General features: G+C 32.0%; 1 protein-coding gene across 2 annotated transcripts; it reads right to left on the reverse strand.

The window, feature by feature from the left end:
* Nucleotides 1-1,482: 1,482 nt before the first annotated feature.
* On the reverse strand, nucleotides 1,483-15,369 carry LOC106059703 (uncharacterized). 2 transcript variants are annotated; one of them, XM_056017483.1, is made up of 3 exons: nucleotides 15,305-15,369; nucleotides 6,239-6,472; nucleotides 1,483-6,093 (listed from the first exon to the last, which is right to left on the reverse strand). In XM_056017483.1, exons 1-3 carry the CDS (start codon nucleotides 15,359-15,361, stop codon nucleotides 4,885-4,887), a joined length of 1,500 nt encoding a protein of 499 aa, XP_055873458.1. In that variant the 5' UTR covers nucleotides 15,362-15,369; the 3' UTR covers nucleotides 1,483-4,884. The 2 variants fall into 2 exon arrangements, with proteins under 2 accessions (XP_055873458.1, XP_055873459.1); XM_056017484.1 differs by having other exon boundaries at nucleotides 6,239-6,462; nucleotides 15,305-15,323.
* Between the last annotated feature and the right edge of the window lie 2,065 nt (nucleotides 15,370-17,434).

Consider the following 17,434-nt stretch of genomic DNA (forward strand, 5'->3'; position numbering starts at 1 on the left):
AAGCTAGACGTTAATTGATCTGTATCTAGATTTACAAGTTTTGAAATAAGCCAGTAGATCTACAGATCTAGATCTACTAGAATCTAGATCAAGTCTAGAATCCTTTCCTTATTAAATTTTTAGAAACCAATGTCTTAAATGCATTTACGGGAAAAAAATTGGAATTGTATAAACGAAATATAGACCACACCGGGAGCAAATGTTGACAACATAGACATAAATAAATATAGACTGGCCGAAGGAAGTAACTTCATGTAACTTGAAAACATGTATATCTATTGTATTCGGATTTCCAAATTATGAAAAATTGCATGATCTTCATTCTTAGAGTTTAAACAAAACTACACTGCCTCCTTATTTGCAATATATGTAATACTTATATAGGTTATGGCTGAAATAGATATGAATACTTAACTTTTATACTGCTCATAAATGCTGTATAATAAAGTACACAAAATTGCAAGTCACAAATTTTCGTTTCATAAAACTCTTTAATCGGCCAGTCTAAATTAATTATGTCTATGGTTGACAATAAATGAGTTTTGCATTCAGTATATTGATTTCGCATTTTTACAAAAAATGAAAATAACCTCTATATTGTTTTCTCGGAATTCGTACTTCGCGAAACAGAAATCCAGACAATGTGGAAAGGAGAAAAATGTGGTTAGGGTTAGGTTTAAGGGTTATGGAACGGTAGGTATGTCTGCGAATACCACATGCAATTTCACAACATCTAGTATAAATAGCCAGCCCTGGAATCACTGAAAACATAAATTAAGGTCTGGATGATTAGAAGAAATAGCTGTGATGATCTATTATTCTAAAATATTAAATATATAAAATAACAGCTTCTTTGAAAATGGATGGAATTTTTTTTAAAATGTGAGTGTATAGAGCCAACACAAATTTTCAGATCAAAACTGGTGACTCGCTTAAGTCGTGTAAACCTTCTTTATTAATTTTTTTCAATATTACTCAGGATGCGCAGACTGAATGCGTAAAGACCCAGTTTAAAATTTGCTGTTTCTTTAGTATAGTTCCATGGACTAACGGACACAACTTTTTTTTTTCAAGTAGTGCTTGTAGCAAGATTCAACAATAGTGAGTTGTGCCCGTCTTTTGTGTAATAATATCACAACACAACAGTCAAGATCATCTTATTTATTTATTCTGTTGTTATTGTTGACAATAATAAGAATAGCGACTACAAACAGCGTGATCTCAAGTCACATCAGAAATACACCACAACTTCTAAACAACAGACAAGTTGTTTTGTTTTTTTTTCACTAGAAAATTAGGAAATATTTTAAAACAGAAAACACTACGTATTTAAAAAACTGTTATATTGTTTTATTGCAATAAATAAAGTAAATAAGTTCGAAAAAAAAAACATAATAAAGTTATACATTAAAAAGTTTATAGCAGAATTTTTTTGAAAAAACACTATTTTAGAAAACATAAAAAAAAAACTCCAACTATTAATTTAAAGATATATTTATATTATAATATATGAAAATTTTATTTAAAGTTTAATGAAAACAAAACGTTATAAAGTAAAAACTTTGCTTAAGCAGTAACATAAAACTTCTATTTTTTAAATAAAAAAAAAATGTTTCGAGATAAATTGTAATATTTAAGTAAATCATTTCTATTGGTGATCTTTTACATGTAAAGCTCGTCACTGTCTACAATTGATGTTAAAGCCGTAATATTTTAGTATCTTGTATCTTTATTTTTTTTTCTCTATTTGATAACTATTGTTTTTTGGTTTCGTTTATAACCTATTTATTTTTAAATAAAAATTCAGAGCCTAAAGCATGTTTTTTTTTTTGTTTTTTTTTTATAAAAATAAAATCTATTGAGTGATGTACACTAAAGTTTAGACAGATTAATGTGTAATAGACCTATAATTTCGTGATTGTGTCCTGATGGCTAGTGCAGAACATTAACTATATTTAAAAATGGAATTATAAGCTATATAAATGATATTTTTAAATAGAAATATTTAAAAATGCAGATTTATAGAAAATATGGTTCGACGAAAAATTAGTTGCCTATCGTATTGATGGTTTACTTTTAAAAATGTAATGTTATGTGTAAAGCACAATAGTTAAACACATTGCCTTACGATAATAAAGATTATTAGTATTATATTATTATTATGTTAGAAATGAAGTAATATTTATTCTTTGGCACTGCCAGGGTCGAGCTTCGTCAAAGATTATGTTATTAGTACTATTAAAATAATTAAATGTGCACTAATTATTTTGTTAACAGTAAATTTATTAATATTGAAATAGATATATGCGACGCGTCGTTAGGCGATGTAAGAAGATATTCTTATGATAGTCGTTAAAATGTATATATACTTATACATTTTTAAATAATGTTTATAATTAATATATTTTCAACATCCTCCGCCCTCATGAGGGGAGTTTCGACTCAGATAGAGACATTAGAAATTTGTAAAATAAACAAACACAATGTATTATTTTAAAAAATCATTGTTCGACTTATAAGTGATTCTAACTTGGTTTCGCGGGACAAATAGTTATCTTTTTAATTGGCTACATTTAACTGACGGAATTCAATTTAAGCTCTTTTCCCTAGCTACATAGAGTAAAAAAAGAATCCCCTTTCAGACCTTTTGATCTATGGACAGACTTTGTAAAGGTTATATATTAATTTTCTACCCAAGGTAAAAAAGCAATGTGTCATGTAGTAAGATTAACGATAAACCACCTCTACTTTTCTTAAATAGGAAGTTATCCGTTCGAGTCAAGTGGAAACAGTTGCATCAATAAAATCCCAAAATTAAAAATCCCAGTCTTTATTGACATTTAAACCCTAATCTCTCGGTTTGAGGGCAGGGGATTTACCACTTAGCCACGACAATGAGAACAAATAGATAAGACTCGCAATTACATGCAATGTACATACACAGCCGATATATTTCATAAAAATGAATAACTTAATATGTTAGAAAAGAAGCTAGAAAACGCATGGGTAATATTAAAGATGAAAAAAAAGTAATTAATTTTTCATTTGTAAAATAAACAAATATGCTATAAATCATCATTTTGTCAGTGCTATTAAATGTATAACAAGCGTAACCGGCATAAGTATAAACCAAACATATATATAAAATGTTTACAGACAATAGTAAATTCTACTATAGGATAAAAAGTACATGACGGTAATATACGTTTTTGTCATATACATGTAAATTGCTGTGTCAAATAAAAGTGTATTTATATTCGACACCATTAAAACTAACTTAAATTTTAATAAAAGTATAGAAGTATCAACACTTATATAGTACTATATATTTTTATATCACAACTTTGCTATTTAATGTTCATATATTTCTAGATAAAATGGACACTTAATCAAAGGAAATAAAATAACAAGCAAAAAAAAATCATTTAAAAAAAAGATTTTCTCAGTTATAAAACTCGTAATTACAACTATATCTAAGTATTTTAGTAGTTATCTCCCTTATTGATGTTAAAAATTATTAATTCCAATATTTAATTGACTAATTATTTTATTATTATTTTATTCATGTTTTAGTAGGTACATTTTTTTTCTAAAGTTATCTGAGAAATAAGTGTGCTAGCAATAAATGTAATTTTATTTTACTAAGCAGATTGGCAAACATATTAAGTTGATATAAGCTTTGTAAAAAAATAATTTTATACTAGCTCGACGTTCATTAATGTTGAAATAGAAGTATAGATGGCTTTTCTTAAATACAAAACAAAACAATCATTATTTTCGTTAATCTTTAATATAGTATGCCTGACTCTTTGCATTGAATTAAAAAGATATGTATTTTTGAAGATAATGTCCATACAATAAGTTGAAAAATATTACATTGTATATATTTCAAAGCAAATTAATATAAAATTATATTTTATATAATTATGTTATTAAACATTAGATTGCATTTCTCTAATCTATTAACTTTTCCTTTTTATAAATTATTCTGTAATGATTTAGCAAAGGTAATTTTAATTAAAGGTATAAATTATTCCAACGGAGGATTTATTTTCTATAATCGGAAACAATGTAAGTTATTTTACTAAATTTATTGAAAGTGAAGTAATGTGAAAAACAATATATCGAAAAATATATTTTTTTACATCAAGTGGATAAATACAAACAAATATTAATTTGAAAAGTTAATATATTTACAGAAGTTTAATAAAATCTTAAATAAAAGAAAAAAGCTAAAAAAAGCTAAATAAAACATATATATACACTTATAAATTGTAAAAACATGCTCTTAGAAAAAGTAGCTCACATTGAAAGCTATAGTCAAAGAATGTACTCTGACATGATTTATTATTTTTATTTTTTTTTGCAATAACTTTTAACATATTTAGATAAAAAAACAGACTATTTTACATTAAAATAATATAAATCTTAAACAAAAATCAATATTTTGATTTTACAAAATTACAATCATTTTCTCATAGTAATTCATTTATGTCTTATCACAGAAACAAAATAAATAAACAAAATTTTTTTATAGATTGAAAAAAAATATAGGTAACACAATTAGGCCAAATAAACCAATCCAAATTCTTCTTTTAAAAAAATTAAAGACGTATTAGTCAGCCATTTACAAAAATATCAAGAAACTGACACAGACATAATTATATAATACTACTTTTTATAATCTAAATTTGCTGTTAAACGTTTGAAACTTGTTGAACACAACAGAAATTTATTCAAAATTTAGGGGAAATGTTTTAACAAATTTTGCAGCTTTCTCATATGAAGGTTTATTTATTTATTAAATTTCTCAATCTATCCTAGCCAATCTATTTCACTTTTAAAATATGGGACTGCTTTGTTTTGTTTCAAATTTCATATTGTCTAGTTTTCTGTATGATAAAATATTATCGCACGTATGCAGCTCTCGATTCTTTTAGCATATTCCTTTTCTTTTAAACAAATTTGTCTAACAACTATGTTGTTAATAGTATAGGCACTCTTATCTCTTTTAGAGATATTACCTTTAATAAACTTTGCATTGTTTATTTCGTTTAATTCACTGTCATTGAAATTTGACTCTGTATTGGACTCTCCATTTCTAAAATAGTCGACAACCCTACCCCATTTTTCGTCATCACTTGTAACATCAAGTCCTCCCTGTCCTTCTGCGTTCAAAAGTTCTTCTGGTATTGCAAAAACAATGACACAATGGTCATTCGGACTTTTGTTTCCTCCCCATTCACGGGCTGCATCTAGTGTATCTGATAAATAAAAACCACATCTGTGTGAAAAGTCTTGTTTTCCGTTCCCTTTCCTCAGATCTATTCCTTTGCTTAGGATGCCATCTTTCCCACGTTCCCCATATAAACAATACTGCTCTGTACCATGGTAGTACACATTTTTATTTTCAATACAATATTCCCTTTTTACTGCCAAATCTGTTAGTTTACTTTGCTTAGACGCTCTAAATAGTTTTATGTGTCCTATAGCAGTTTTATTGGACAGTTCTATTTGTCTTATTTCTATAATCTCACGGCATTCTATCCACTTATCAACTTCAGTTGGTAAAAATTCATTATTACATTGGCTAATTAGTGGATGTGAAAACCAAACAGTTTTCAAGTAAGACTTTGCCCAATACAAAGAAGTCTGCATTTCTCTCACATTCATCTTTATGCTTCGACTTAATATTTCTGACACATCTGAATTTATTCCAAGTTTTTTGAAATTACTTTCGTGGTCATAAGGGTTGTGATTTGTTTCAGATAACATTTCTTGCCAGTAAGACTCTAACCATGTAGAAAAGAAGTACAATATATTTCCATGCTCAAGACCCATTGGGCCAAGGTTTGAAAGTCTAAATGCAAAGTTCTCATTAAAACCAAAGATAGCACACTGGTACTCGCATGCCTCCACATTAATCAATTTATTTCTGTTTTCCGATTTTGTATGCAGCTTAGACTTGTCTTTAATTCGACTGGTTAGTGATTCTATAAAAGTTGTTTTCAATTTTTCTGGGAAATATAAGATATTATTTACGCTTTCTTGAATTTCCTTAAACAGTTCTTGTTGTTCCATTGTGTCAACTACCTACATACACAAAAAATATGTTGTTAAGAAGTTTACATCTTACATTCTTTTATCAATATTTGATGTCTTTTAAATATTAATTTTATTGTTTTCTTGTTTATGCTAAAAATGTATATCTTTTAATATATACATATAAACACATTACCTCAAAATGTACTTCTTTCATTATTTTTTTGATAAAGTATTTGATAAGCAGTGCCAAGGATATAGCATCTTTATTTTCCTCTAGTTGCATATCAATCAATGGGTTGACATTCTTTATAGCAGTCCTCATTTCTAACAATGCAATGTTGTTTTCATCAAACGAAAAAGTTTTATTGTTGAAGGTTAAATCTGTACAACTAGCTTTAGCAATGTATTCCAAGGATGCTAGGCAAAACTAAAAAAAATCCAAACAATAATGCTTATCTAAACATTTGTTTAGCATAACGTCGGTTTAAAGTACTGAATTAAAGAAAAAAAGCATCAATTCTGTTAATGTATTGATACTAATCATCTACCATAAATTCTTTGAAATATTAAAGAGATTGAATTATATTTTATACATCCAATATCAAAATTTAGGAAGAAAACATTCAAATTCACAACAAAGTGTCACTTAATATTGTTTCTGTAGCTGGAGAGACCATTCAAATAGTTCAAACATATAAATATTTTTTTTACTATCTTAGACATTAAATACAAATTTACCGCCAATACTGATAATATCAGAAAAAAAAAGGCCACAGAGATTACGATTGCTTAGAAAAATGTCTTCTTTTTTCGGCTATGTTTATCACGCTAACATCTGCAATATTTTAAGTTTCAATATCACTGCCTAGTATGGCAATCGGAACATTTAAAATTAAAATAAACTTCATAGAATCCTAAATGCTGTTGGTAAAATCGTTGGCCAAAAGAAGAAAAAAAACATTTGGGCAGCTGTTTCAGACAAGCATTCATAAAAAAAGCTAAAAAAATTCTAGAAAAAAAAAACAAGGTTACAAAGACAGTTTGTGTGGAAACACAAACTCGAAATCGGACCCCGAAAAGGTCCACCCAGGCAGGCAAAAAGGCAGGTTTCCATATTTTCAGAAGAATATCGTTATTAAATCAGAAGTGGACCACCCAGGCAGGTTAAAGACAGGTTTCAATATTTTCAAAAAGAATATCAGAATGAAATTCTATAAAAGCAAATGACAGAGAAGAATAGAGAAAGATGATTTACAGATCCTGTGTGGTGCCTGAAAGGTCCAGCAGACCAAGGGATAGGTGAAAGTGAATGTGAAGTTAGATGTCTTATAAAGAGTATGTAATTGATGTAATTGTTTTGTAAAGGGTCAATCTCCTATTTTAAAGCATCAAGAAAAGTACATTTTTGTAAAATAAAAAAAATCCTTTATTTTTGTGTTCCACAGAGATTTGGACACTTTGCAGTTCACGTGATAATATGAAAAACTTTTTATTAATTGTTGTTTTAAATTATGTCCAACTCTTTTGCAAAGTAAAAAGAATTTTTCTCTTTCAAAATAAAGTACAATTTATTTTTTTATAAATGCAGTATTTAGTATGACAGAACTGTATAATTTAGCAATACAATTGTAAAACTAAAATATTTTTTGACCAAAAATCTAAAACCATTTGCATTAATGTGTTAAAAAATAGTATATATCCATCCCCCTTACTAAAAATTCTCCAGTGTTTGTTACTATTAATAGTGAATAGCTGTAAAAATGGTGTATTTTTATGATAACTGCTTGCATAATTGATTTAAAAAATTAGATTTTTCCCTTTCAGAAAAGAAAAAGGTAGCCGATGCATAAGAAATTTGAATGATCTAAAATATCATGATGTCTGATTTCATTTTCTTTTCTAGTTTCTGAGATCTAAAAGGGACGGACGGACAGAAGACAGAAAGGCCACAAAAATCTAAAGCGTCTTTTCCCCATTTGGGGGGCGCTAAAACTCCCCCTTTGACTCAGGATTTAGTGATTTAACCATCACAAAAAAAAGATACAAGATACCAATAGAAAAGGATAAGAAACTCAGAAACTCACTTCTTCCCCTGGCAATCAAATAATTAAATACAAACTATGTGATATAAACTTTTGAGTCTAGTGTGAATGTATATTTTGGTTTTCTATTATTATAATATTTTGTTTGGTGTAATGCACTAATTGTAAAACAAATTTCCTTATTATTAATAAATATAATTATTATTACTACTATTATTATTATTATAAAAGAGCGAGTATTCATTCTCTGGCGAAGGGAAACAAAATTCATCGTAGTCCCTTTATCAGTTTCCACCGAGGAATTTTCTGATTATGTGGCAGGTCTGCAGAAGTACCGCCCTCTGACAGGCAACGAGAATGTTCCTAGGAATGCCAAGGGCCTTGAAGGTATCTGTGAGGTCAGTTGTTATTATCCCCTCGGTTGATATGACAATGGGGTATATTGTTATTTTAGATAATTTCCATAAACGCTTAATCTCCAAGCCAAGGTTCCCATATTTTCGTTGTTTTTCCAGCTCAGTTTTTTTTTTAAAATTATGAGATAGTGGTACGGCGATGTCAATAATGGTAGCGGCCTTTTCTTTTTTATCGATGAGCAGCAAATCAGGGCGATTAAAATCTACCGTTTTGTCAGTCAAAATAGGCCTATCCCAGTACAGTAGATGATCCGTAGACTCGAGAACCTCTTGTGGTGAGTATTTATAATATGTAGGAGTATCCTTACCGATCAAATTGTGTGTCAAAGCCAAGTGCTGGTGTATTAGCTTTGCAACTTGGTTGTGGCGACCTAGGTAGGCAGATTCCGATAGGGCTGAATATCCCGCCATTATGTGTTAAATTAACTCACCCACATTTCCACATTTTCGGCATTTGTCAACAATATTGAGTTTTATGATATGTTTCTCGTAATTTTTTGTTCTAATTACTCTGTCCTGTATTGCTGAGACAAAGCCTTCAGTTTCAGGGTAAAGGTGACCTGCTTTTAGCCATGCTAAGGAAGCAGCCTTGTCAATGTTGTCCCCATGTAATAAAGCCGGGAATTTTCCGTGGAGTGTTTTTTCTTCCCATTGTCGAATCTCATGCCCTACGTCGTCCAAACCGACATTAACATCAACATTGTTTAGGTTCAGAGGGGTTGCATCATAGTCATATTTGCGTAGGAAGGAAACTAGTTCATTGCTGGAGGCGTGCAGTTTTGATCGTATTTTGGAAACTTGCGTCTTACACAGTTTGAAGATGTTCTGCAATCCACGGCCTCCATCCTTCCGGGACAGTTATAGCCTTATGGTGGAGGACTTGGGGTGTAAACATCGGAATTTGGTTAATAATTTCCTCGTGAGTCTGTCAATGTCATGAATGTCGGTATCTGTCCATTTGATGACGCTAAACGTGTAGAGGAGCACTGGGACGGCCCAGCTATTTATTGCCGTGTTGAGGTTACTGCTAGACAGTTTTGTGTTGAGAATTTTATTAACTCTCTGCTTGTATTTGCCAAGAAAGTCATCTTTTAATTTTTTATGGTTTATCGTGGCATTCTGGTTTATTCCAAGATATTTATAAAGGGAGGCAGAGTTCAGTTCTTCGATGCCTTCAAATGCAATGTTGGTGTTGGCTGCCTTGCCCTTTTTTTATGCTTATGATACCACACTTATCCAAGCCAAAAGACATGCAGATATCGTCATTGAGCGTTTTACTGTTTTAATTAAGGTGTGTAGCTTTTGCTCGTTCTCTGCATATAGCTTTAAATCATCCATGTATAACAGGTGAAACACAGACTTTGTACATTTAGTATCAACCCTAAAACCGTTTGTAGTGCCATGAAGTAATTTAGATAGTGGCTTAATAGCTAGGCAGAACCACAGCGGAGATAGAGAGTCACCCTGGTATATACCCCTTCTTATGTGTACAGAACCTAGTCTATCACGATTAAGGTGTAGAATTATCTTCCAATTATCCATACAGACTTTCAGTAGTTGTTTTATTATTGGGTTGATTCTATGAATTTCCAGAAAACAGCCAATCGTGCGGAACTGAATCGAATGCTTTTTTGTATTCGATGTAACACATGTGTAAATTTCTCTTTCTTCTATTATTATTATTATTATAAACACACATATATATATATATATATATATATATATATATATATATATATATATATATATATATATATATATATATATATATATATATGTGTGTGTGTGTATATATATATATTTAAAAGACATAGCTTTGAAACCAATAGATTGCTGTTAAATTTTAGTTATTACAAATAATTTTCAAACCTTAGAAAGCCAAAATTAATTATATTGACTGCTGTTGCTTTAATACTCCATATGTTTATGAATATTATATATTGGTAGCTAAAGTCTGAAAATTCTCAGGTTAAAAGTTATCAACACTTATTTTTTTTTAAATAGTGAGGCGAAAACTTTTGTCGGGTCAAAAAAGATCCCTTAAGCAAGAAGATGATTACAGAACTGCTTTTTTATAAGTACTATAGTACTATAGTGAAATCTTATTACACATTTAATAATAATTATAATAATAATAATATTTATTAATCTTTATTGTCCGTGTGGAAATTTGTCTTACAATTTGTGCATTACACCAAACAAAAAAAAAATTAACTATAAGAAACCATAGTGTACATTCACACCAGACTCATTCATAATTTACATGTGACAAAGTTTATACCAGATTATTCTTATTTAATGATTTGATTGCAAGGGAAACAAAAGAGTGTTTGTGTCTGTTTGTCTTTGCTATCTGTGTCTTGTATCTCTTTTGTGATGGTAAAATCACAAAATCCTGACACAAAGGGTGATTCTTTATTTCGAGGATCTTTTTAGCTTTTTTTTTTTTTTTATAGATGTTTGTCTCAAACAACTGCCCAAATGGGGTTTGTTTTTTGCCAATGATTTTAAAAGCTGCATTTTGGATTCAATAAAGTTTATTTTTATATTTAATGCTCAGAATGCCATACCAGGCAGTGATATTGAAACTTAAAATATTGCATATGTGAGCGTGATAAAACATAGCCAAGGCCTTTTCGCTAACATTAAACGAGGACAGTTTTCTTAGTAGTCGTAATCTTTGCTGCCCTTTTTTGCTGATAAAATCAGTATTTGCAGTAAAATTTAGTTTTTTGTCTAGGATAGTACCAAGGTATTTAAAGGTTTGCACAATTTCAATAGTCTCTCCAGCTACAGAAACAATATCATTTATCTTCTTTTCCCTACGAATATCGATTATCATTTCTTTGTTTTTTTTTTACATTTAATAATAAAAAAAATATCTTTACAGTATTTTTCACTGTGTTTCTTTAAAATACTCATTTTTGTCTGAGCTCTCTGAGAGCAGGACAAGAAGAGCCGCATCATCAGCGAATTTTGTGAAGGAGCAAAAAGGACTATCGGATTTAAAATCATTGGTGTACAAAACGAACCATAATGGCGATGTCACAACCAGTGGCGTAGCTAGAGTGTATGATGCCTGGTGCGGTACCTCATCTAGATGCCCCCCCCCCCCCCAAAAAAAAATAACTAATTAATAACATTGCAAAACCTGTTCAAAATAATATGTATTCATTAATCAAATATTGTTAATTCAAAAAAAATCACTTTTACATAAACATACTACAAATGAATTTTACGCGCTTTCTTGCTGGCAAAAGTATCAATAATTTTATCGAAATCTATTTTTTTCCACCAGCTCTTGTTCAATGGACAAAATGACCAAATTAGTGACTCGTAAATTTGTCATCGTTGATTGCAAATAATTGTTGATCAGTTTAAGTTTGGAAAAACTTCTCTCGCATGTAGCGACGTTTACCGCAATAGTCAAAAATATGCGAATCACGATGACGATATTCGGGACTGAATCATCTAGCTGATATTTTTTTTTATAAAATTCAAGAGCTCAACAGGTCTTTGTTTTGGATGAAACTGTGACAAACCGTTAAAGCCTCTTTCGCTCCAGCATAAATTCGTTTTTATCAATGTCGCTAGGAGTACTATCGAGATATTTCAACCTGAGGATTTAATAGCTGGGAAGGCGACAAAAATTCATATCTATCTGCTACATTATGAAGTTGCTTTAATCGGGTGATTATTTCTTGAACAATCCTGTCCAAGGTAGAATAAATTTCCCTTCGTAGCTATTCTTTGTGTGTAAGTACAGAGTAGTCACTTTTCTCACCAGGCATCTTTTCCTTATGGCCCATACGTTTTTGAGGTTCTTTACTGATTCTCAGATCTGAGCACACGCTTCCGGCAAAGGTAATGCTGGCTTCAGCGACGTCCTCTCGATTACTACTTAAAAATGTCTCTAATGTTTTTAGTTTGAGTGAGCAGCCTCGAATAGACAATCCTTGTTTTGGAAGGTAGAATTGCGCATCATTAATTTCAGTTAATGCAGGAGCCCAAAATCCAAGATAGGTGACATATTAAAAGACTGAACAGCAACCAATAATCCACCTGCTTCAGATATAGTCGATGAATTTTCATCTCTGTTAGTTAATGTCTCCAGAGTTTGAGCAGGCAATGAATAGTGACTTCTAGAATACGTTTTTGGACACCGTAGTTTTGATCTTTCATGACCGCAGCATCATCATAGCCTTGGCCCAGCAGTCCATTATGTCTAAGCCATCCGAACGCAGTTTCTCTAGAATCATCTCAGCGATTCCAGCATCATGCACGTCCTTTGTGTCGATGAAGTCGATAAAAGACTCACGAACCTGCACCCCGTCATTATCCATGACAACATACCGTAAAATTTGGGAAGTTTGATTCAGCTTTAAGATGTCAGGTGTACTGTCAAAAATAATAGAGAAATATTTGGCTTAATGTTTTACTTGCTGTATGATTTTTTTTTTTTAGCGTGATCCCCCAATATTGTAATAAATTCATTTTGTATTTGTGAAGACATGTATGTATTCGGACTGGAACAAAGCTTAGTTCGAAGCACATGATCCCTCAAGAGTGGATCGTACGTTGATAGTAATTTTACTACCTCTCCAGGTTTTCATCTCTTGTATAATCAAATCTTGGGCCTTGTTGTCAAAACTGTTCCCTACTCTCAGGCAAACTACAAGTTCCCTCCAAGCAAGCGATGACTGAATGTGAGCTCTGCTGGTCTCATGTTTTTCTATTTTCGGGGATAACCTCCACCACTCATTGAATCCATCTTTGGCCCCTTTACATTTAAAGAGGGAGAGGGCGGTACTTACGGCCTACGAGCGCTACAAAAGAGGCGACTCTAGGCTACCCACCACAATCTTAGTGCAACAGTGGAGAGAGAGAGGAACCGCATAAAACTGCGATCGTTCCTCCACATTGCGGCAAATTTGTCAAAATCATATGGGCTCTCCACTGATAGAATTCCTATTAGAAGGATTAATACTTGCCCTCCGTGGAGGAGATTGCCGGCCCCACAAATAAGCATGTTTCTTATAGGGCAAGAGGGAGCCACCAAGAGGCGATTAACACCTGCCATACTCCAAAACTTGACATCAGCTACACTAAAGTCCTACCCATCAGTTGCCATTTTCTGCTATACCGATGGGTCGGTAATGAGGACCCCGATAGATCTGGGTATGGGGCCCTTATAGACTACACAGACCGGACAGAACCAGAGATGCCGATTTCTCCGTCTGAGCTTAAAAGGGTTTTGAGGCGCCAGCCAGACTAGTCAGTCTTGAGCACTGTTCATCATTTTGTTTACGTTACAGTATTACAATTAACTAGTTAGTTAAAAAAAAAAACTCGTAGAAAACAAAAGTTAGCTTATTTTTAAAACTTGACATTGCAATGGAATTATTTCCAAAATTAAACTATTAAGAATCATAAAGAAATGAATAAACTAAGACAATTGTTTAGAGCTAGAGTTTAGAAATATATTTGTAAACTCAATATCTAGATGAAACCAATGGACTAAACAATGAAGTAAAAAAGGTTGGCCTATCTTCTTCTTCTTCTTTATATTACAAAGCATCGATCAGTGTAGTAACAACAACAAATAAATCTAGTAAATTAGATTCCAACTGTTCTAGACCTTACATTGTATGGAAGAAATAGTCAAGGAGATGAAACAAAATAGCGACATGACTAGTTTATAAATCGTTAGTTTATGTTTAAAATACAGTAGCTTATGTTTGCTCGTGTCCATACACTTAGTCGTTTTTACTGAAATGCTCAGGGAAATAGGAAATTAATACACACTGGGGGAATTTTGGTGCCCCTCTCCACTTGGTGCCCTGTGCGGCCCGCACCACCCGCACATTGGTAGCTACGCCACTGGTTACAACCCTCTGGGGCGCCCCTGTGTTAACTATGCTTTCATTTGATATAACATTCTTTACCCTAACACTCCGAGATCTCTGGGTGAAAAATTCATTAGCACATAGTAGTATGTATGGACTAATCTTAACCGCTTTCATCTTTTCAATGAGTAAACGAAGTTGTATAATGTTAAAAGCTGATGAGAAATCAATAAAGAACAATCTCTTTAACACAAACGTAACGTTCTGTGCATCAGTGATTGTATTATTTGTATCATAATGATTTATATTTTTAAAATACGTTTTAGCCATGCATTTAAATTGTCAAATTTTGGTCACTTATTTATTTCCGTAAAACATGTTTTAATCGTAATCCAACAAATTAAAACAAATATCCATTTTAAACGTAAGTAAATAACAGAAATAAATAGTTTTTGAGTACAATATTTCTTTTGAAATATGATATTCTTATAAAGTTTTATATTAAAATTGAAGGGCCTTTAGAACATTCACAAAAAAAAAAACTGCCCAGCTCCATCGCTTACTTAAATGCTTTATTTGTTGTCTGTCTGAGATCAATGGATAGTGAGTTCTAAACCTTTTTCTCCGTGCACTAAAAAAAAAAACGCAGATCGTAGATTTTGAGGGAGAAACCACTCGAAGCGTTGAGTCCATTAAGCGAAGGGCTCTCTGAGAGACATATGAATTGATCGTTTCGTTTAGATATTTTTTTTTTATAATTGATGCACTAATAACTAATTTCAGCTTTCTTGTAAACGATTCTCGCATTCACAGAAAGCCAATGAATCTCGTCTATCGTAGGCCCTCCTTTCTAGGTGCCCTTATTTGTTAGCCTATTTACCGATCTTTGGTTTCATTGAAGTTTGAGATTCTAATGTTGCAGGTGATTAAAAAAAGACAACAAAATATAAGTTACCTGGAGTTCAGAAGGTCTTGATTTTTTCTCAGGCTTGAATCCCAAAGTCTTTCCCATGTTTGGGTATAGCTGCAAAGTAGCAGAGGTTTTAATTAAAAGTTTTTCATTTCAAAAGTGGGTAGCTAGCCATGGCTAACGAGCCTCTCTTTGCCGAAGATTACTAGTTAAACTGCTAGTTACTCGTCTTCGTCCCTTCTCGTGTTAATTAAAACACTTAATCCAGACTCAATGTCTGAGCCACACGCAAAGGCCAGGATTTCTACTGGTTGTGAGATGCTGTTTGAGACGCACATCGTTAGGGAGTTCCTTGTTATATATATATATATATATATATATATATATATATATATATATATATATATATATATATATATTGTAGTAACTCCAGTGGCGGAACGAAAGGGTTAATATGTGTGCGGCCTACTGATACACACGACTCAGGCCAATCACACAGGTCAACGGGTCAACGGCTGTCGATAGACAAGGGACAGTACTGCTAGTTCACGCAAGCATGACCTGTGTTGTGGTCATGTGATCAAGAGCCTTCACGGTCGAGAGACACGGTGTGTAACGAGAGACAGTTGTGTCCAGAACATCAAGGCATAAGGACTGTGGTACCTTTGGTACCTTCGAAAATGTAGCTGTACGAGCTAGAGAGACTTGTAAAGTTAGGCAGATCTATTGTGTTAAAGCATTTGAATTTGATGTAGCCAATTGTGTTGAATTGGCTGTTGATGTAATTGTCATTAAATCGCCACTTTGTTACTTGAAGCTCTTGTTGTCAAGTTCTTTTGTTAGATGTGCTGTGTTGTGTTGTTAAGTAGTGTTTACAGAAGGCCTGATTGAGAAGATCGTAACAATATATATATATATATATATATATATATATATATATATATATATATATATATATTATGGGCGTAGAAAAAAAATTATTTAAATATATGTATTTATGTGTGTGTGTGTGTGAACATAATCTTTATTACATTCTAATGTGCTTACTGACTTAAACCCTCCAGCGTTGTTCGGCGCATTTGCCGTCAAGCTGTTTCCACAAACATTTGTCACTGGTAATGTCTAAACCCTTTTCCCACCTGCACTAAGGACCTCCATAAATGTGTGGTGCCAAGTTGTACTTAATAGGATTGTCATCGCAACTCTTATTATGCGTAATTCATTTTGTTCCGCAAACCTTATGCAACGTTCTGTCACAATCTTACTAAGGGGTCGACTACCAGTTTGGCATAGGATTTCAATGATTTAGACCCGATCTCTATAACTGACTTAACCATATTTGTTGAGCCACATTTAGTGTTTTTCAATGTCGCAGATGACTATTTACTGCACTTTATTATTGGAGCCTCACCACTGGTAGAAAAGTGTAACCTCTCTTCAATACGCTCTTAGAATTAGATGACTGTAGTTTGCTTTAGGTTTTATATCGAAAAGGAAAGTTTTATCGTCAAAACTATCTGTTGGGGGTTTTAAACTAAACAAATTCTAAAGTTTTTGGTGTTTTTTTTTTATTCAAAACCGCATTTAGTAACGGTCATTGAATTTGGTAAGTGTAGTTTGCTTTAGAATAATGTTGAAGATAGAGGTTGTCCACCTCAAAACGCTCTGTAAGAAGATTTTAAACTCAAAACTATCTTGAGGGGTTTTAAACTTTAAAGAAAAAAGGCATCTGTAGGAGAGGGATTTAAACTCAAAACACCCAATTGGCTTGGCTACACTCAAATAGTTTTAGTGTGTAATTTTCTTTTTTATATTAAAGAGGTATTTTTTAGCATCTAACCGCTCTGAAGGTAGGTTTAAACTCAAAACCCCTTTTGGCATGGCTCATAGAATTTTGAATTTGTAATTTGCTTTTTTTTAGCTTCAAACCCCGCTTGCTGGGGTTTAAACTCAAAACTCCTTTGGCTAAGCTCATAGATTTTAGAGTGTGTAATTTGCTTTTTTTTAATATTGAAAATGTATTTTTTAGCTTTAAATTCCACTGGAGGAGAGTTTAAACTCAAAACTTCCTTTTACGACACTCATAGGATTTTTAGTGTATAATTTGCTTTGTTTTCAATATAAAAGAGGTATTTTTTTACCTTCGTATGCCGCTGAAGGGGGGTTTAAACTCAA

Source organism: Biomphalaria glabrata, chromosome 18 (assembly GCF_947242115.1).
Source record: "Biomphalaria glabrata chromosome 18, xgBioGlab47.1, whole genome shotgun sequence".
NCBI lineage: Eukaryota > Metazoa > Mollusca > Gastropoda > Planorbidae > Biomphalaria > Biomphalaria glabrata.